General features: G+C 60.0%; 3 protein-coding genes across 3 annotated transcripts; 1 reads left to right on the forward strand and 2 right to left on the reverse strand.

Annotated features, from left to right (window-relative positions):
- Positions 1–366: 366 nt before the first annotated feature.
- On the reverse strand, positions 367–7,659 carry LOC116449871 (RNA-binding Raly-like protein). The gene is made up of 7 exons (XM_032121803.1): positions 7,543–7,659; positions 5,383–5,461; positions 3,090–3,140; positions 2,607–2,755; positions 2,161–2,274; positions 1,709–1,875; positions 367–1,351 (listed from the first exon to the last, which is right to left on the reverse strand). The coding sequence occupies exons 1-7, from the start codon at positions 7,577–7,579 to the stop codon at positions 1,313–1,315; spliced, it is 636 nt and encodes a 211-aa protein (XP_031977694.1). The 5' UTR covers positions 7,580–7,659; the 3' UTR covers positions 367–1,312.
- Positions 7,660–8,460: 801 nt separating this feature from the next.
- Positions 8,461–13,033, reverse strand: LOC116449869 (C-type lectin domain family 18 member A-like). Its single transcript, XM_032121800.1, has 12 exons — positions 12,747–13,033; positions 11,968–12,059; positions 11,320–11,544; positions 11,157–11,254; positions 10,550–10,671; positions 10,352–10,459; positions 10,051–10,143; positions 9,810–9,916; positions 9,541–9,670; positions 9,367–9,463; positions 9,197–9,288; positions 8,461–9,034 (listed from the first exon to the last, which is right to left on the reverse strand). The coding sequence occupies exons 1-12, from the start codon at positions 12,844–12,846 to the stop codon at positions 8,997–8,999; spliced, it is 1,302 nt and encodes a 433-aa protein (XP_031977691.1). The 5' UTR covers positions 12,847–13,033; the 3' UTR covers positions 8,461–8,996.
- Positions 13,034–14,540: 1,507 nt separating this feature from the next.
- Positions 14,541–18,092, forward strand: LOC116449967 (fibulin-7-like). Its single transcript, XM_032121968.1, has 8 exons — positions 14,541–14,785; positions 15,231–15,387; positions 15,545–15,715; positions 15,885–16,010; positions 16,168–16,290; positions 16,380–16,517; positions 16,607–16,745; positions 17,427–18,092. Exons 1-8 carry the CDS (start codon positions 14,717–14,719, stop codon positions 17,785–17,787), a joined length of 1,284 nt encoding a protein of 427 aa, XP_031977859.1. The 5' UTR covers positions 14,541–14,716; the 3' UTR covers positions 17,788–18,092.
- The last annotated feature ends 1,521 nt before the right edge of the window (positions 18,093–19,613 follow it).

Raw genomic sequence — 19,613 nt, forward strand, 5'->3', positions numbered from 1 at the left:
CTTCTGCCTGCATGACCCTCCTGGGGCCTCTGCCAGCTATGGGCAGAGGTGGAAGGATGCACTTACATAGTCAGGGTCACCCCCTCTGCTCCCACTGTCCTTGAGGAGTTCAGGGGGAGCTGGGTGCTTCCTTGGAATATGGTTGTTCCTGGAGATGGAGTGGAGGAGGTGGCCCTGTCTGCCAAGCTGCACCATGGTGGGTTGGTAGGGAATATTCTGGGTATTTTCCACTGGGAAACAGGGCAGAGCTGCACTCGTGCCTCTGGGTTGAGCTGTAGGAAAGGCAGCATCCAAGAAAGCCCTCAGAGCTGGGGGTTGTGTCTGACAGCACATAAAATGGGGTACAAAAATTAAATGTGCACTTCAGACGGTTAAAAACTGCATTGGAGTCGAATAACCAGAGAAAAGAAATACAAATTATTTTTCTTTCCAACACAATACACTCTTTTACCAGAGCAAACTAGAAAAACTGAATAAGTTCCTACCAGTGAGAGAAGGACGACTGAGAAATTAGGGGCACAGAACCAAAATGTGACACTGGGGAGCCCAGGGGGGACCAGGACTCCTTGGGTGCAGGCCAGGGGCCCTTGTAAAGCTCTTACTGGAGTCCTGCTGGCCACAGACATGATGCCTGGCTGAGAACAGCCCATGGAAAACCAGTAAGGAAAACACATTTGGGAGCAGGGGCAAATGGGAGTGATTCAGTTGGCATTGCCCCACTGCTGGTCCTGCAGCTCACATCAGAGCTAGGCTTGGCACCATCCCAAAATCCTGCAAAAGCCTCTTAGAGCTGGCTTAGGGTGGTTCCTTCTTTCTATGATGGGATGCTGAGCAGCTCTGAAAGCCATCCTGGGCTGTACCCATGCCTGCTGCACCAGTACCCAGGGTCTGAAGGTCGGGATGCCACGTGTGCCATAGGGGTGGGAGCCCTGGGCTGCTTTCTCTGTGCTCCACAGCATCTTGTGGGTGAGGTGACACTGGCAGCAAGGCAGATGGATTTTGGGACACTCCTTTGGGATATGGTCCTTTCTGGTTTTTTACTGCTCCCCTCCCTCCCCAGGCCACCTCTGCTTATCCATAGGTCTGAAAACAGGAGGAAAAAGAAAAGCACACTGGAACACAAAAACTTCTCTCGCCAGAGCTGGCTGGCAACTCCCAAGGTGGGACACTGGGCTGCCAGTGGTAGGGGACGGCCGTGCCAAGGGCAGGCACCTCATGTCATATGTGGCACTACCTGGAAGCCTCAAAAGAAATAAAGAACAGAAGCTGGGAAGGGCTGGCCACACGGGAAGGCCACAGCATTCCAGTCTGGCTACTGGCTGCCCTCAGGGTCCGACATGTGGGTTTTCACCTGTGAGGAGAAACACACACAGGATCAAACTCAGCACCCTGCCCAGCACGGCGGTACCTGGGTTCCCACACGCAGGTGGGGAGTGCAAGTGTGGGAGCAGCACCTTTGATAACACATATTTCTGCTCTGAGGGGTTTTTTGTAGCCTTGGTGCTGGAGTGATGCACACCCAGGGGGTTGCTGCAGGGTACTTGAGGATGTTCTGGATGTGCCAAAAGTTTTAGCCCTGGCACTCAGCTGGAACGGCTTGAGGAACCCCGATGGAGCATTTCATCTGCTCCAGGCATCCCTCACCAGCAAGCAGGGGTGGATTTTAGGGAAGCAGAGAGCCTGGCAGAGGATCTGGCCCTCCTCTTACCGTCTCCTCTGTGTCTGTGCTCTCCTCGGCACTGTCAATGTTGCGCAGGTCGCTGTGCCTGTCAGCCCCAGTCCTCTCCTTCCCCCGCGACTCCTGTGACCCCTCTCCTACTGGGGATGGTGACTCTGTCCCCAGCTCTGCCCTCTTTTTCTCACTCTCTTTAGACCCTGAAAAGGCAGAGACAGAAGAAATTTGGGGTACCTGTGCAAGCACCAGCTCTGTTCTCACCAGCTTCCCTTGTCCTCGCCAGCTTTCTGGCCAAAAGGCCAGGCTCTTCCCTGCCAGCCCAGAGAAGGGAAAGGACATGGGGAATCTGCCCAGACAGTTCTGGATGTCCTGGGCTCATGGGAAGGTTCCCCTTACACCCAGCTCAGTACTCAGGCTCGTGTGTGCCCGTGAGCTGCCCAGCACAGACACACAAGTGTTGGAGGGTCTGTGGCCGGTCCCCTCACCTGTGAGATGCTCTCTCCGCTGGTCCATGCGGTCCAGGCTCTCCAGCAGACTGTCCACCTGTGCCTTGATCTGGCTCAGCTCCCCCTTGATGGAGTGCAGCTCTTCAGCTCGCACTATGGGAAGAGGAGCCGTGAGGATCCCACCCAAAGCCAGGAAGACATGCCATCCTGGGCAGCCATCTCCAGAGCACCCCCCTCTCTGGAGCATTCTCCTCCACAAAACATTCTCCTCTATGAAACATCCTCCCCACTGGGCATCCTTGGGGAACAGGAATGGATCCAGGGGACAGCCAGCACACCAGTGTAGGCCAGGCTGTGTCTGCTGGAGCTGGGGACTCACAGCAACAGGGTCAGCACCAAGTGGGACCTCTGGACTCTGGCACTGCTCTAATGCACCGAGACACAATAGCTCAGCCTTCTCTTCCTCCCAGCCCTGTCGCACTTACACTTTGTCCGTCCTGTTGTGGCGCTGGTGCTGCTCCTTGTCCTGGGCTGGGGACTCAGGCTGCTCTTGCTTCCTGCTCCCAAGTGAGTCCGTCTGGTCTTGACTGGCATACGGTTAATGAGTGGGGGGATCTTCTGGTACTCGTACACCCTGCAAGGGCACAAGAGCAGGGTGGCGTGAGCACAACCTCAGAGATGCAGCAGCAGCAGCCAAGAGAGCATCTCCTGGGATCCCTGCACAGTAAAGGACCCCCAGCCTGGGCACTGCCCTGCCCACATGTTGTCTCTTCCCCAAGTACCCCTCCCCAAGGCCCCCCAAGCCTGGGGAAGATGCAGCTCCTCCAAGTGGGGAAATACCACTGAGCCTCTGTCAAAGGCAAGGGGCCGGATGCCCAGGACACCCCACTTTTCCACGATCAGAGATACAGTCGCATGCCAAACCCACACATGCTCAGCTCATCTCGCTCCTGGGATGCTGCGCTCACCGGTATGGGAAGTCGTCCCTGTAGAGATCATAGTCCAGGTCACAGTTACTGCTGCAGGAGGGGGAGAGAGAACATGTCAGCTGCTCTGTGGGTCCACAGACACCGTGGAGCAGTCACTGCTGGGCACAGCACCTACCCAACCTTCATCCCTGGGGAGCAGGAGGCATCCTGGAGGATCCCATGCAAGCTGCAGCATGGTCCAGGAAGTGGCTGTGCCCTGGAAGGGATCTTCCTCAGAGGCAAAGAAGGGTGTTGAGTGGGATGGTGAGAGTCCCTGGGGCAGCATCAGCAGGGTCTGCCCTCAGGAAGCTGCATTTAGAGTACCCTGATGTTAAATTTCATGGTTGTGCCAACTCGCTTGGCTCCAAATTAAGAAGTGTTCTGTCAACAGATCCCTTCTACTACGAGCAGTGACATTCCCGTAATAATTCATGCACTCTGGACCAGGAGCAGGGAGTGAGGGAAGGAGAAGGAAGAAGAGGAGGAAGAGGAAAGACGCTGAAGCTCATTTTGCTGCTTCAGTTCTTGCAGAGTCAGGGAGCATAAGATTGAGCCTAACCCGAGGGGAGTCAGTCTTGATCTGAGCATCACTTGGAGCAGGGAGCCTTCATGCTGCCAGGAATGGGGGGACCAGGACAAGGTCCCCCAGGGTTCCAGATTTGGCTGCAGATGAACTCGTCGCTGCAGGATCAGTGCGGGAGCTCAGGGAGAGCTGGAGGTCTGCTGGGGGGCTCGCAGGCAAGCTGGGCTGCCCTGCCTGGGGCACCAAACCTAGGCCAGGCTTGCCCAGCCCAGAGGGCAGCTTGGAGCCCATCATGGGGCAGTGGCATCCCCTGTCCCACTGCCACCCTGCCTTCTTCAAGAATCATCTGCACAGCCCACAGCCCACAAGCACCAGCCTTTCTGGTAAGGGTGAGCTGGCAGCCCTGGGGAACCAGGACCCACCTGCTCCTGTGCTTTACTCTTGGGGTATAATTATTGGGGTGTATTTTGGGAGGTTTTGGTCCAAGCTCACTGCCTTCCCAGTTTCCATCACTGTGATGGGGACAGCAAGTCCTTCACATCCCCAGCTCCTGCCTATCAGGGAGGAAGGTTGCAACCTGCCCCGGGGACGAGGGGAATGGGCAGTGGGAAAGGTGTCCTAACCCACACACAGGGCACAGGGGAGGTGCCCCCTGCAACGGCTGCTGATGCTGTATGGAGCCCATGCCAAAAGGGGTGGGCATGCCACAGGCCACTTGTGCTGTGGGAGAACTGGTGGCACTGCAGGACAGTTAGTCTTGGGGTCTAGCACCCAGCTGGGGACACAGCAAGGGGTTTCCTGGCTCAGCTCTTTGCTCAGAGCATCCCCTGGCAAGAGAAAAAGCAGTGGCTACCACGCTCCAGCACCCAAGGGGGCCGGCAGTCCCCGCCCTCCAGTGCTGCATCCCTTCAGCTCCATGGCAACGGGCAGAGCAATTAGTTCAGTCAGGGCGTTCACAATAAAGCTCTAACAAGACAGGAGCCCAGCTCTGATCCCCTCCTCACCACACATCCACTGAGACATGGAGCCAAGAGTGCACAGGGATGGGGACAGGCTCTTCATCTACCACTTTTGCCACCATTACCATCACCTACTGCCCTCCTCAGGGCCATTGCCATTCCTCTGTGCCTCTGCAGGGATGTCTGTCCCTGAGGAACAGCATTTAAGGGGCACAATTGCAACTGACATTGACATAGAATCATAGAATCCTGGAATGGTTTCAGTTGGAAGAGTTCTTAAAGTTCATCTCCTTTCAAACCCCCTGCCATGGGCAGGGACACCTTCCACTAGACCAGGTTGCTCCAAGCCCCATCCAGCCTGGCCTTGAACACCTCCCAGGATGGGACATCCACAGCTTCTCTGGGCAGCCTGTGCCAGTGCTTCACCACCCTCACAGGGAAGAATTCATTCCTTATGCCCAACCTAAACTTGCCCCCTGGCAGTGTGAAGCCATTACTGGGGGGCAATACTTTAGCAGGCATGGAGATCACAGGGCTCTGCTTGTTCTCCCACCGCCTTCAGATGGGGAAGGGGACTCCCCACACCCATTAATGACACACACCAGGAGGAGCCTGGCAAGGATTGCAGATGGCACCAGTGCACCAGGAGATGCTCCAAGAGCCCTGGGATGAGGCAGGGATGTCCCTACCTATGCCTCCCAGCTGGAATAGCCAGAGGTGAGAGTGAGGGAGAGCAGGGGAGGAAGAGGAGCCAGGTGTGGGACAGTCCCCAGTCCCCAGGGCAGCCCCCGCCCCGCACACAGGCACTCACTGGTACAGGCTGCTGCTGTGCTGCCGCTTCTGGCCCAGCCTGGCCCGGCTCGGCTTGGGCTCTCTGGCCATGTCCAGATCTGAAGGGAGAGGAGGGGAATGAGCAGTGGAAAGAAAGGGGATGATAATATCCTACCCCACACAGATACGTCTCTGGCACCAGCTTCCCAGCCATTTTTCTCTCCCGGCTGGAGAGCACCCACAGGATGAGCAGGGGGCTGGCAGATCTCTCTAGATTTAAGTTTTTGGAATGGACAGGAGCAACCCAAGGTTGTTCCAGAAATGTAATGGCTCCAGCTGTCCTTTCCCATGGGCGCCCTGTCCCAAGGACCCAAAGCTGGGCAGGCTCCAATTAGGGTGGCAGAAAGCACCTCTGATGATGGAGGTAATTAACCTGCAGAGGCATTTCCCACCACTGTGATGAATCCACCTTTGCTATCACTCCTGCTGGGTGGTTGGACTATTTTTCAGGGATATCCAGGTCAGCAGGATGCCTGTGAGTACAGCTGGGTGCCAGGGATGGGGGAAGCCCTGTGTCCAGCTGCTTCACCCTCCCAAAGGCTGCTGAGACACGTGTGATGATGTGTGGGGTGGAGATGCCTCTTGGGATGCCACATCACACCTCCCTGGCAATGCTCTTCATTCCTTCTTTAGGATTTCACAGCCAACATCCATAGAAAAGCCAACTTGGATCAATTTTCTACATATACATTTGAGAGGCACCGATGCTGTGGTTTGTGAATATCTCCATATATTTAATTTTGTAATTTTGGGACACTCCAAAACCTCTCTGGCCACTGGGGTGAGGAGACAGTTGAGGGCTCCCTCTTGCACACTCACCCTTGGCCATAGTAAGTGTGACCAACTGTTCCATGGGTGACATTGTGGATGCTACTGCACCAGGGAACACCATGTTGAAGCTTCTCAAGTCATCTGGGAACACACCAGCCCATCAGAGCAGTCTAGACCTCCCAGGAGCCTGGACACTGGCCATAGGCCTCTCAAGCCCCACAGCTGTCAGAGCAAGGTCCTGCTATTCCTACAGAGAAGAGGGTTTCTGAGCAGAAGGAAACTGGAACTTGTTTGCTTTCCAGGCTGCCACCTTGTGTGGCAAAGTTTGTAGGCTGGCTCTGACCTTAGGATGAGCTGGGGAAGGTGCTCAGTGTGCACCAGGAAACGCTGGCGCCCATTTTCCGTGGGTGCAGCAGCATCCCTAGGGATGGCCACGCTCACTGCTCAGGGCCAGAGCCTGCTGTTGACACCCCTCTCTCCAGCCCATCACATCCACCCAGCAGAGACACCCACTCTCCTCCCTGACAGCAGGACCCCAGCCAGGGACCCCAGCCATGGCTAGACACCCTGTCACAGGCCACCAGCATCATGGGGACTGTCCTGCTGGGGCAGGAGTCCACCCCAGGTTGATTGGCCCTGTGTCTGGGCTCCCTTCCCTCCCCAGTAACAGAAGTGTCCTGGGAGAATATTCCTGTCCTAGTGGAGTAATGGTATGGGGGAATAATGCAAGGAGGGCCATCCCAGTACTTGGAGGATATTCCTATCCTGGGGGGGGGGGGGGGGGGGGGGGGGGGGCAGTATTAGCAGGGGGGCATCCCAGTATTGAGAGGACATCCCTGACCTGGGGTTAATGGCATGGGGACATCCCAGAACTAGAAGAAATACCTGTCCTAGGAGGGAATGGCATGGGGACATCCCAGTGCTGGGAGGAATCTCTGTCCTAGGAGAGAATGGCATGGGGCATTCCAGTACTGAGAAGATATTCCCGACCTGGAGCTAATGGTCTGGAGGGATAATGGCATGGAGACATCCCTGTACCGGGAGGACATCCTTGTTCCAGGTGCGATGCCATGGGGAGAACCAGGCATCCCGGCTATTGGGAGGCCATCCAGCCCTGGGGAGGGACTGGTACCGCTGTGGTGGGCACCCCGGAGGGTGCCGTGTCCGGGGTGAAGAGTCTTAGAGGCACCAGAAGGCTGCAGGGGGACAACCCCGCCTCGGTCAGAGCTGCCGGTGCCGGTCGAGCATCCCAGTGCCGGGCGAGCATCCCGGTGCCGGGCGAGCATCTCCCGGGGAAGGGGTGCGGAAGGACAGCTGATCCCGCGGGGGAAGGGGTACTCGGGGAGGGTAGGATCCGGCCGGTACTCACATCTCCAGCCCGCGTCCCCGCTGCCGAAGAGCGTCATGGCCCCGCTCCGGCCCCGCTCCGGCCCCGCTCCGGCCCCGCGCCCGACCGACCGCGCTGCCACCGGGCGCTACCACCGCCGGGCGGGGGGGCCGCGGGCCGCACCATCGCGGCGCGGCAGGGGACACCACGCCCCGCACGGGGGTCTGTGGCAGCCCCGCTGCCCGTCCCTGCCCGCACCACTGCCGGCACCGCGGGGACCGGGCTCACCCTGCCCCGGGGAGCTCCAGCCTCACTCTCATCTTCCCTGGGCTCCTTCCAGCTCCATCCTCCCGCCCCTTCCCACCTGCCGGACCCCGCCCTCGGGATCTCCATCCTCATCCTCTCTGGGCTGCTTTCCACCTCAATCCTCCTGGCACCTTCCACCTGCCAGATCCTGCCCTCCTGGCTGCCAGCTCACTTACACCCTGGGTTTACCCAGTTTGCCCGGAGCCCCGAGCCCAGGCCAGCAATGTGGATGGTGCCTTCCCTTGGCTGAGGCAGGGCACAACCAGCATGCCACGGAATGTCCTGGCTGAGGACGTTTTAATTCCCAGCCCCGCACTGGAGTGGGCTGTTATGAAAGGAGGAGGGCAGTGGCATGTCCCCTTCAAAGCACCCACTGACACCCATGAGTGCTGGGGCTACAAGCTTGCATTCAGCACACGGGGTGCTGTGACTTGGGGCCACACTGGGGCTGGAAGAAGCAGCTCTTGGCTAACACCACTCCTCCAAAACAACCCCATGTGCTGAAGATGAGTTCAGCCAAGGCTGGCCTTGGCTCCTGCAACCCCAGAACCCACTCCAGAGATGAACCTGGAGGTTCCACCCAGTGCAGGCAGGATGTGGGCTGTGGCTAGGGAGAGTCTGGTGCGCTTAGGGGATGAAAAAGAGACAAACTGCTCTTCCCAAAGGAGAGAGGGTCTTTATTAATGACCGGGCAGATGATGATGAAGGACCAGGTGATGGTGAGGAACCCACCAGGCTGGAGCGTTCTCGCCCAGGTCAGGATGATGGCTCAGAGCTGAGCCTGATCCTCGCCCTGAGCTGTGCCAAGATCTGCACCCCCAAAGAGCCCCCTTGGCCCCTCGTCACACTGAGACCATAGTCCAGACACAGCCCAGCTGCTGGTTTGGGAGGAGGATGCTGTTGTACTTTGCTGTTGAAAGGGCATCTCCTGCCCAGGGTGTTGCAGGGTGATAGTGACAGAAGAAGGTGAGAGGCAGAAGAAGATGCTGTTTCAGGGATGCTGACGTACAGCACACCCCTTCTTGCCAGGTCCCAGCGCCATGGGTCCCCTCAGCCCCTCATTCCCTGCACAAGTGAGCTGTGGGGAGATCCTCCTGAGCCATGGTCCAGGCTTGGCACAGCACCAGGGTCCTCCTGAGCCACAGGTTCAGCACAGCAGCCAGCGCTGGCCAGTTCCCAGGGCTACCAGCTCAGGGGTACCTCTGCCACAGGGCGATGTGTTCCTGGGCTGCAATGGCATGTGTAGAGTCAGTGCCTCCCACCCCAGGAAAGACACAGAGGTCTGGGCAGGGCTGGCAACAAGGGACAGACCCATCAGAGCTGGGGATTGGCACCTCCAGGGCCCAGCACACCCAGGAAGGCACGGGAGGGTTCCCAGCCGCTCACTCACCGAACTGGCAGATGTACCGGTTTCGGGTCTTACAGCGCTGGTCGTTCCAGTTGAAGGCGGCTGATGCTTGCATCTCCACACAGTTCCCAAACCTGTGTCCCACCAGGAGGGTGGTGAAGCCAGTCAGCAGGCACACCATGCAGAGTTCGGTGTCCTCTAGATCCACTTACCCCTGGTTGTCTGGCTGCCCGAAAGCGAAGCTGGTGAACGAGGATGGCTCACCCACATCCCAGCGGAAGGAAGCCTTGGATGTCTTGTAGGTGAGACCTGGGGGAGCAGGAGGTGGGTTGGCATGTCTGCCAGCACCCTGGGCACCCTGCCCCCTGCCCACTGCTCTCTCTCACCGATCCAGAAGTTTCCAGTCTCAAAATCAGTGTCTGTCACCCTGTTACCCATCTCCAAGCGGCTGAGGTAGAAAGCCAGGATGTCCTGAACCTTCTGGTTTCTTATCTGGGCCAGCATCGCTCCTTTCTCCTGTGGGGGAGGGAGTCAGTCTGCCTCACCTGCATGGCCCAGCCCCATGCCAGGCAGAGGAGAGATGCCCAGGGGAGCTGGAAGCTTGGGTGGCACTTTTCAGCTGCACAGGGACGCTTGGAGCACCCCAGGAGTTCACCTGGCATTTAATTTTGGCTCCATAGTAGGTGTCGGCTTCAGGGGACACCATGAAGCAGTCGCTGTCTATCCGCACGTCACAGGCATGGAAGGGGAAATGGATCTTTGCTGGGGGCACAGGCAGGAGCAGGTGGATCCTTGTGCTGGCAGAGCTGGGCCCACAGAGGACCCTTTGCCCCACTTTGGGGTCCCCTGCCTGTGGATCCCTGATGCCACCCCACAGCAGGTGGCATCAGACTCACTGCCGCACTCGGCTCCACCATAGCCCGTGTCGCAGAGGCAGGAGCACTCCTCCTTCCTGAACCTTCCGTGGAGGCACTGCCCGCTGCACCTCACTGTGGGCACAGCACGGCATTAGCTGTCAGGGGGCTCAGCAGCCCCTGCCGCCCCGCGCTGCTCCCCCTGTGCTGGCTGTGCTGCCCACCCTGCACCGGCCCTGCCCATGAATGCCTGCACCGGCCCTGCACCTGCATGCACCATGCCCACCCTGCACACACGTGCCCTGCGAACGAAGCCTCTGGAGGCTGCACGGTGCCCTCTCACCTTGGCAGTACCTGCCCGTGTAGCCGCGGGGACAGGCGCACTGGCAGCTGCTCATGTCGAGGCGCCCGCTGTTCCTGCAGCTCATGCGACAGGGGTTCCTGGGCACCTCTGGAAATGCCAGAGCGGCAGTGAGGGCGTCAGGGGTGGAGACAGCATCACCAGGGCCATGCAGGGACCATGGTGACAGGGGCGACTCACCGCAGAGCCCGCCACTGTGGTCCCAGGACTTGAAGCAGCCAGAGAGGCCGGCGGTGCAGAGGGAGCACCAGGGTCCCTGCTTGTAGGGCACGATGGGTGTCCCAGCCACCTCCCAGTTGCCCCTGGCCCCACAGGCAGCTGGAGGAGCATGCCCTGCCCACCCGGGCAAGCCACACTCCTTTCCGGGGCAAGCCCGCACCCACATTGCAAAGCCGCGCCCATTTCTAAATCACAGCCCTGCCTACATTGCCCATCCCCACCCACTTCCGACACTCGGTCCTGTCCACGCCACTCAGCCCTGCCCACTTCAGCACACAACCCCGCCCTCAACATCCAGGCCCGCCCACTCCCAAAACATCGCCCTATTTACATTTCCAAGCCCCACCCACGCCACCCAGCCCCACCCCCTTCCAGTGCACAGCCCCACCCACCACCGGGACAAGCTCCGCTCCCCCTCCTGCCACACATCCCATAGGTCAACCCCTGCCCTACCTGGACACACCCGGTTGAGACCCCACCCACACCGCTAAGCCCTGCCCACCCACGCCAAGCTCTGCCCCTCTCAGCCGCACCCACCATGCCGCGGCCCCACCGCGCAGCCCCTTACCCCGGGGAGTAGGCGCAGGCGAAAGCCTCGCTGGGACCGTGGGGGCCGGGGCAGCGATGCCGGCCGCAGCCCAGCTGCCCCGCCGTGGCCCACACCAGCTGTGGGAGAGCGTTTGTCACTGGGGCCCTGACCCCAGCGGCCCCCCCATGCCCCTCATGCCCACCTGGGTGTAGTGGCGGCAGGTGGCATTGCCGGCGCAATGCCCTGTCCCATAGTCATAGCGTTGTCCCTCAGCGAACCAGAGCTCCAGCACAGCCCCAAAGCCTCCGGCGCCCGCCGGCAGCAGGACCTCGCTCCAGCCCAGCTGTGGGGCTGGTGGTGGAGCGGGGCCCTCCAGGCAGCTCGCTGCCCGTGCCCCCGCCAGCCGCCCCAGCTCCTCGCTCCACTCCTGTGGGGATGGGCATGAGCCACCCAGGGAACAGCCCGAGAGGGTTTGGGGACCACCCAGGCCGTCAGTCCAGGGGGTGACTGGGGGGCACAGAGGGCCGACATGCGGGGTGCTGCAAGGGATCCCTAGGGCCCAGTGCTGCCTTTGATGTGTGCAGCTGTGGGGTGATCAGGAGACATCAGAGGGATATGGGGGACCCCAAAAGGCACCTCAAGGGACCAGCCCTGCTTTTGGTGTGCCTTGGATATGGCAGTGCCGGTGGCATGCTCTTCCCCAGGGGCCCCACACCAGCCAGCTCTTCTGCTTCATTAGCATGTTAGCAAACTACTGTGTATCACCCATGGGCTGCCCACCTCCCTGGGCACGGAGTGGGAGGTGGATGTGACATCGAAGGTGGGAGACAGGACCGGCAAGGGGGCTCACCAGCTTCTGCATGTTGGCAGCGGGGGGCTGCACTTTGCTCCTCAATTTGTTGTGCAGTGAGAGCACCAGGAAGGTCTCCTTCATGCTGAGAGCTAGAGTGGGACAGGAGGGGGTACAGAATGGGCCAAGGGGGCTGAGGGGTACAAGTGCCTTCCCCCCATCCCTGCCCTTCGGGGGGCCGTGGGAATTCCCCCTGAAGGGTCCAACCGCAGCCAGGGATACCGGGAAGGCACCCGGGTCTCCATGGAGACTTGAGGGGAGAGAAGAAAGAGCTTTTGGGCTGAGAGCACAAAGGGGGCAAGGGGCCGGGGGGGGGGGGACGGGACAGCCCGCTGGGCCCCTGTCTCGCACGGGTGGGCTGAGACTGCCAGGAATGTACCCCCTCTGCCCCCCCACCTCTGTCCTGCCAGGGGTCCAGACCCCACTGGGCTAGACCCATCACTAGCCCCCATCACCAGCTGCAGGACCCCCAGCCCCCTTCCATCATTAGCTCCATCCCATTACCAGCCCCAGAGCCCCCTGGTTCCACTGCAACCTCAGCCCCAGAGCCCCCCAGCTCCATCCCATCACCAAGCCCATGCCCTCTCTCCCAGCCCCATTCCATCCTCAGCCCCCCTCACCCACCAAGCCCCCCAGTGCCATCCCTGGGTGCCTATCACCCATCCAGTCCCCCACACATCTGGTCTGGCCCAGGGGGATGGTGCTCAGGGTGCACTCATGCCCCCAAACCAGCTGCCTCCCAGCCCTGCTGCCGGGGAGGCAGCCCCTCTCCCAGTTACCTCCCGGAGCCAGCGGGGACAACTTTTCTGGAGCATCCGACCTCGTCTCACCCACCCTCCATACCAGGAGGTTGCAAACCAGCAGGACCAAAAGCTTCATTTAAGCCCCGGGATGGGGGGACCAGACCCCCAAGCTCCGGAGGGAGGACTGGGGAGAGCCGAGCCGCCCCGCAGCAGCGCTGGCTTTGGGGCGAGCTCGGCCGCGCGCTCCTGCGTGCGTGTGTGTGTCTGGTTGCCGGATTTGATCCTATTCAGGACTCCAGACAGGCACCGCTGGGCAGCGGGAACAAAAGCTTGACGGGTGAGTAATAGCTCTGTCAAAACAGTTGCTCGCTGGAGCGAATGTGGCAGACAACTCCCGGGGCCCCGGACTGCAGCCCCGCCGGGATGTCCCGCAGCGGGGTCAGCCCTCCGTGCTCTGCCCCAGCCCCGCTGCCGAGCCGGGGTCGGGGTGTGAAGGCAGCCGGAGCCGGGGTCGCAAGCGGCACCCACTTTGGGACAATGGGAGACTGGAAGCCAAGGGGCTGGGGCAGCAAGGGGGCCCCTGCTGCCAGCCTTCCTCCTGCTCCATGAATTAAACATGCCGAGGAGGTAACACACACCGCTGCAGGCATGAAGCCAAATACCCGCTCCGGAGAGCTGGGCAGCGTGGTTACAAGGTGGGAGGATGTGAGAGCCGGGGGCCGGCGGCGGGAGAGATGCTGGGCCCAAGGGGGCCTTGTCTCTGTAGGCACCCGGGGTCGGGCAAGGGTCTTAGAGCCCGGGCTGCTCAGGGAGCTCAACAGCACCTTGAGAGCTCTGCCCCAGCACAGGGCTCCCAGAACCCATGCCAGGTGCTCTCCTGGCACAGGTCAGAGATGTGGGCTCCAGACATCCCTACTCAGGATTCTGAAATGCCACAGGCAGGAGGGACTGGAAGCATCCTACCCAGAAGCTGTCAGGGTTGAGCTGGGTGTCAGCATAAACCCAGCTCTAAAATGCTTCAGTTCCCTCCGCCTGAGTCTAGCCCTGACCCTGGCCTGAACCCTGGCACTAATGCTAATGCCAACCCCAACTCTCATGCAAACCCTCCTGCTTATATGGATCTGAACCCTTGGCACTGGGAGGCAGTGTCCTAACACTAACATTAACCCTAACAAAAAACCTGACTTTAGCCCTAACAATTACTTCAATGCTAATCAAAACATTAAACTTAATGCTAACTCCAAACCTAATGCTAATGTTAAACCTAATGCTAATGTTAAACCCAACTCTAATCCTAACCCCAATCCTAACACCAACTCTAATCCTAACCCTAATCCTAACCTCATCCCTAGCCCTAATGCTGACTCTAACATTAAGCCTGACCCTTATGTTAATGCAGACCATAACATCAGCTGCACCTCAGCTCCAGGCTGCAGTAGAGCCCTGGGGTTCCCCTCTGAACTCCAGCCAGGGTTGAGCTCACCCCAGCAAAGCTGTGCAAGTCCAGTGACCCCTCAGCATTCCTGGGCTACCATTCCCAGCAGCCCCAGCCCCACTGGTGAGCAGAACCCCCACAAAGACCTCAGAGTCATCTTTTCTCCCAGGAGACTTTCCCAGGCTTAGCTAGTGCATGGGATTAGCCTCATCCTGCATCTCTGCATGCCGGGGACCCCCAGAGCCGGGACTGGCTGTGTGGTGAGCCTGGCACCGCCAGTACCACCGTAAGTGCCGTGACAGCCACCGCCTGGCCCCGATATCTGCTGGCCCTGGGACATGAAAGGCCCCCAAGCCTCTGATGTGCAGAGAGGGGAAGGAACGGAAGGGAAGGGAAGGGAGAGGCTAGAGCCAGTGCCAAAGGGAAACTTTCCTACAGCTCGGCCTCAGGCAAGGGAAAAACCAACAAACACATGGGCACAGGGTGCGGATAAATCCCAGTGAGTGCAGGAACACGGCTGTGAGCAGAAACAGACCGTCAGCGTCTTGCCCCTGTGATCAGCCCCGGCGTGATGCTCCTCATCCCACTGCCAGCCTGGCTGGCCCTGGGCATCCTGCAGCTGCCCCTTGGCAGCTCCCAGGTAAGGACCCACATTCCCTCCCCTCCAGCCCCACAGCAGACCTCCCTCTGTGGGCTGCTCAGCACCCACCTCTCACACCCCAGCACCCCGACACCAGCTCAGAGTGGGGGGCACAGCACAGCCACAGCACCTGTGGAGCTGCCAGGGCCAGGGGGATGGACATGGGGCTTTTCCCCTGCAGCAGTGAAATGATGCTACATGCACTGAGGGCATGAAGCTTCTCCACACCATCCAGGTGCCAGGGCAGGACCGGGAGGTGGGGGCTGAGGCTGGAGCAGACACGGAGCCAGGGTCAGACCCCAGCCAGGATGGGAAGGGGCTCTGTCCAGGGCAGGACATCCAAACCAACCCCAAAGATGCTGCCTGCTTGGAAGGCTCCTCCCAGGTTGTGGCAGGGTGGCAGGGTAACCCAGCTGGTGGTTGGGATGTCCCCGTGTTCCCCCAGGAATGCCTGAACCGGCAGCAGGCGCTCAGCGTGGTGCGGCAGATGCAGAAGCTGCTGGTGGCACAGGAGGCTGCCCACCTGCGGGGCACGCGTGGGCTCCGGCACCAGCTTTCCATCCTCCAGAGCCGCCTCCAGAGACCACCCACCAAACGCAATGGTAACCCTGGCTGGTCACCACCATGGGTGACATCCCCCCCCCGGCCGGCTCTGGACCCACAAAAACAGTCTGGGCAAGGGACCCCCACCTGCCTGTCAGGCTGGGGTTGGCTCCAGGCTGGCAATGTCTATCCCCACCCATGTCTGTCTGTCCACAGAGACCTGTCCGCAGCTGGCAGTGCCCCTGAATGGACGGATGCTGGGCCGGAGCCTGCGGGTGGGCCACGAGGTTCACTTCGTCTGTGACGCCGGCTTCCGGCTGGTGGGCTCAGAGACCCGCGCCTGCCGGCACAACTGCACGTGGAGCGGCACCCAGCCCTTCTGCAGAAGTGAAGTGGAGCAGGGTTGGGGTGCCATGGGCTCCACCCTTCCGATGGGCTCCTCTGTCACCCTGAGCCGTGGGGTTCCATTGCTCTGCCCAGAGGCTGCAGCAATGGGCACCGGGGGTGGGCAAGGATGCGCTTCTCCAGTTGATGCTCACGAGCTCCTTCTCCCTAGGTATTGATGACTGCTCCAGCAACCCGTGTGCCAACAGTGGGACCTGTGTGGATGGCAACCAGAGCTACACATGCCTCTGCCCCCCAGGCTGGTCAGGCCCCAGCTGCCAGAGCCCCATCTACTCCTGTAGGTGCCTGGGTTTGGGCTGCAGAGGACAGGGATTCTCATGGGGACACTACCTGGCCATGCTGTGCCTGTCTTCCCCTTCCTTGGCAGCCCCCCAGAACCTTGGCCCCCACCATCTCCCCATGCCCCAGCATGTGACACCTGCTGTCCCCTGCAGACTGGGTGACACTGAGCAACACCTCCTTCAGCCACCAGCCCCGCTGTGCCGAGGGCCGCTCGGGCTCCCGGCGCTGCAGCTGTGACACCGGCTTCCAGCTGCGACCTGGTGGCGTGTGCCAAGGTAAAAGGGGTGTGAAGATGATGGAGGGTGGGGAACCAGGGCTTGGTGGCAATGGGATCTCTGGCCATTCCCCACTTTGTTCACTCTAGATGTGGATGAATGCCAGCTCTACCAGTCCAGCCCCCAGATGCAGATTTGCCTCCATGACTGCCTCAACCTCCCTGGCTCCTATCGCTGCCTCTGCCCCCCTGGGTACCTGCTCCATGCTGACCGCAACGCCTGTGAGGGTAAGAACCCAAGGTGCAGGGCAGGGAGCCTCCCATGGGAAGAGGGGTGCAGTGGGGACAGCCCCACTCACCCTGTGTCACCACCACAGACGTGAATGAGTGCACTGGGAAGCAGCACAACTGCACCCAGGGTGACCTCTGCATCAACACCTTCGGGGGCCACCGCTGCGTGCGCCCCAAGTGCCCCCCGCCACGCCACAACACCAGCTATGTCAAGACCTCTGCCTTGTGAGTACCACACTGTGCATGTCCCCAGGTGATGGGTCCTATTGTGCTCTGGGGACTGTATTGTGTCACCCAGGGCAGCAGGGAGAGTGCCAGCCAGCACTGGTAGCAAATTGCCACATGGGGTGCTCGGGTGTGCTTGGCATGCTCCCTGATGGTCTTGGGATGCTGGGGGTGTAGGTGGGAGCACCCCAATACATGGTGGCTTTATCCAAGATCCTGGCCCCTCTCAGACCTCCAGCCTGGGGGGAATGATGCTGGTTTTCCTCTGCTGCACATCCATGTGGTGCCATCAGCTACCTTCCATCAATCCCAGCCATCCCACTCTTGAGATTAAACCGCTTTGTGCCCCCTAAACAGAGGAGCATCCCTGATCCTGACAGGTTTCTCTTCAGGAGGCACATCTGGCTCCATCCCTGGCCTTCAGCTGGGACTGTGGCACCCACCCAGTCTCACCCAGAGCTGTGTCCCTGCAAGCCATGGCATATGCCTGGCAGAAGCAGGGATGAGGCAGAGATCTGCTGCCAGGCACACTCGGATGTGGCTGTCTTGGGTTGCTCTGCCACAGGACCGACAGCAGGGCTGGAGATGCTGCACGGGCTGGGCTTGTGTGCAAGGATGAGGGCAGCTCCCTGAGAGCCAAACCATGGCAACTGAGCGGTGGCATCCCTTCTCTCCTGGCAGCCAGTGCGAGAGGAACCCCTGCCCCATGGACAGCCGAGCCTGCCACCAGGCTGCCAGCTCCATCTCCTTCCACTACCTGCCGCTCCAGGCCATCCGCACGGTGCCCCGTGTCCTCTTCAAGATGTCCACCACCCGCTTTGTGGGTGACAGCCTGCGCTTCACCATCACGGGCGGACGGGGCCAGGGCGTCTTCGCCGTGCGGCGCTCGGACCAGCAGACGGGAGAGCTGCTGCTCGCCAGCCCTGTGGCGGGGCCAGCCACGCTGGAGGTGGAGCTGGAGATGAGCGAGTTCTCCCACAAAGTTCTCCTGGGCAAGCACATCTTCAAGGTCACAGCCTTTGTGTCCCCATATGTGTTTTGATTCCCTTTGGAGGCAGGGGTGGGGCCATGCCAGGGTCTCTCCTGGGGAATAATGGAGCAGGTTCAGCTCAGTGGTCCCAGTTTTTGTCCCATTGGAGATACCCCTCTCCCATCATGCTTTCTCATAGCCACCACAGCAAAGACTGTGTCCCATAGGAAAACCCGCACGGGCAATGGAAGGAGCAGCCTGGGGGTGCCTGCCTCTGCCAGTCCCCCTCCTCTCTGCCTGCATGGCACAAAGAGGGGAAAGACAGAGTGAGCCAACAGCACTTGGCATGCAGATTCAGCTTCTTGTACAAGATGTAATCTCTAATAAAAGAAAAGTGGCTGTAGGAAAGATGTCCTTCTTGCTCTATGTTTTGTGCTCCTGGGGCAAGGCTCCTGGGGACAGCTGGTGTCTGTGCTGATGGCAGGGTCACCTTGCAGAGCTTGGGATGCCAATAGAGCTACCAAGCCCATCCAGGGTCATGCAGTGTCCATGTCTCTTCCAGCAGTACTGTTCCTGGGGCTGTGCTGAAGAGTCCTCAGCATAAAAATGGGAGATGGGCTGAACAGAGAGTCACAGAATGATTTGGGTTGGAAGGGATCATCTTGTGCCAACTCCACTGCCATGGGCAGGGACAACTTCCAACATGCTGCCCTGAACATCCTGCACAGCCAAGACTCTCTGCAGCTGCCTTGGCAGTGCCTGGAAAGCACAGCAGGGCTCCCTGGCACTGGTGAGCAGGGGATGGTGACAGGGGCCGTGCTTCCTTGTGCCCAGGAGACTTCCCGCTGCAACAGCTGTAACAGGAGCCAAGCCCGTGGCTGGTCAAAACTGCAGCTCCACAGCTCGCCAAGCACTCGAGCTGTTCCCCTGCACCCGTCTCGAGGAGGGTGGGCTGTGAGAACAAGTGGGTTGCAGCGCCGCACACTCCTTGGGCACCGCCAGCCACCGCCAGCATGGCCAGACCCCTGCGCAGGGAGAGCAGCTGGGGGTTGAAAAGGCGACGAGGGCCTTTGGGGACAGCGAGGGAAGGACACGCCGCCGCCGGGACGCCCTTCCCTCTGCACACAGAACCCTTCTTAGGTGAGTGTCCGGCCGCTGCCCCTCGCACAAAGCTCTGCTGTGCGCAGAGCGCGGGCGGCTCATAAAGAGCTCCTTGTGCATCGCCGCCAGCACGGCCACCGGGACCGGGCTCCGCACGGCTGCTCCGCTGGACGGGGCGGAGAAACCTCCCCAGGGGCAGCGGAGGTGCGGACTGGGCTGGGGGGGCCGGCAGGGCTGCGTCACCAAAATCCGCGGCTGGCCCGTGCCGACTGCGGCGACGGGCTGGGATGCAAAGTAGGGAATTACGGGGTAAATATTTATCCCTGTACATGAGGTGTCTCAGCCAAAACGGACACCACAAACGGGGTTTTGCGCAGGTTTTCTTCTACCCTTCAAACCTTCAGGTACAACTGGAGTAGTCACTAACACCCACGTCACTGACTGCTAACGACAGTAAAAGTTTGCAAAGTTCACTACAAGAAGGACATGGAGGTGTTGGAGCGAGTCCAGAGAAGGGCAGTGGAGCTGAGGAAAGGTCTGGAGCACATATCTGATGAGGAGCAGCTGAGGGAGCTGGGAGGGCTCGGCCTGGAGAAAAGGAGGCTCAGGGGAGACCTTATCACTCTGTACAACTCCCTCACAGGAGGATGGAGCCAGGTGGGCTCCGGATCTTCTCCCAGGTAACAAGTGATAGGACAAGAGTTGTGCCAGGAGAGGTTTAAATTGGATATTAGGGAAAATTTCTTCATGGAAAGGGTGGTCAGGCACTGGAACAGACTGTCCAGGGCAGTGGTGAA

This window comes from Corvus moneduloides, chromosome 12, assembly GCF_009650955.1.
Source record: "Corvus moneduloides isolate bCorMon1 chromosome 12, bCorMon1.pri, whole genome shotgun sequence".
NCBI lineage: Eukaryota > Metazoa > Chordata > Aves > Passeriformes > Corvidae > Corvus > Corvus moneduloides.

Bases quoted from the DNA above. Each gene is read 5' to 3' on its own strand.
- LOC116449871 (XM_032121803.1), bottom strand. From the start codon at position 7,579: ATGACGCTCTTCGGCAGCGGGGACGCGGGCTGGAGAT. The intron at 2,756-3,089 runs GTGAGCGCAGCA...GTGCCCTTGCAG, and splicing joins AGGGACGACTTCCCATACCG to GGTGTACGAGTACCAGAAGA. The intron at 1,352-1,708 runs GTAAGAGGAGGG...TTCTCCTCACAG, and splicing joins GCACAGACACAGAGGAGACG to GTGAAAACCCACATGTCGGA.
- LOC116449869 (XM_032121800.1), bottom strand. From the start codon at position 12,846: ATGAAGCTTTTGGTCCTGCTGGTTTGCAACCTCCTGGTATGGAGGGTG. The intron at 11,255-11,319 runs GTGGGCATGAGG...GCTCTCCCACAG, and splicing joins CCTGCCGCCACTACACCCAG to CTGGTGTGGGCCACGGCGGG. The intron at 10,460-10,549 runs GTGAGTCGCCCC...TGGCATTTCCAG, and splicing joins CCACAGTGGCGGGCTCTGCG to AGGTGCCCAGGAACCCCTGT.
- LOC116449967 (XM_032121968.1), top strand. From the start codon at position 14,717: ATGCTCCTCATCCCACTGCCAGCCTGGCTGGCCCTGGGCATCCTGCAG. The intron at 16,518-16,606 runs GTAAGAACCCAA...TCACCACCACAG, and splicing joins TGACCGCAACGCCTGTGAGG to ACGTGAATGAGTGCACTGGG. The intron at 16,746-17,426 runs GTGAGTACCACA...CTCTCCTGGCAG, and splicing joins TATGTCAAGACCTCTGCCTT to CCAGTGCGAGAGGAACCCCT.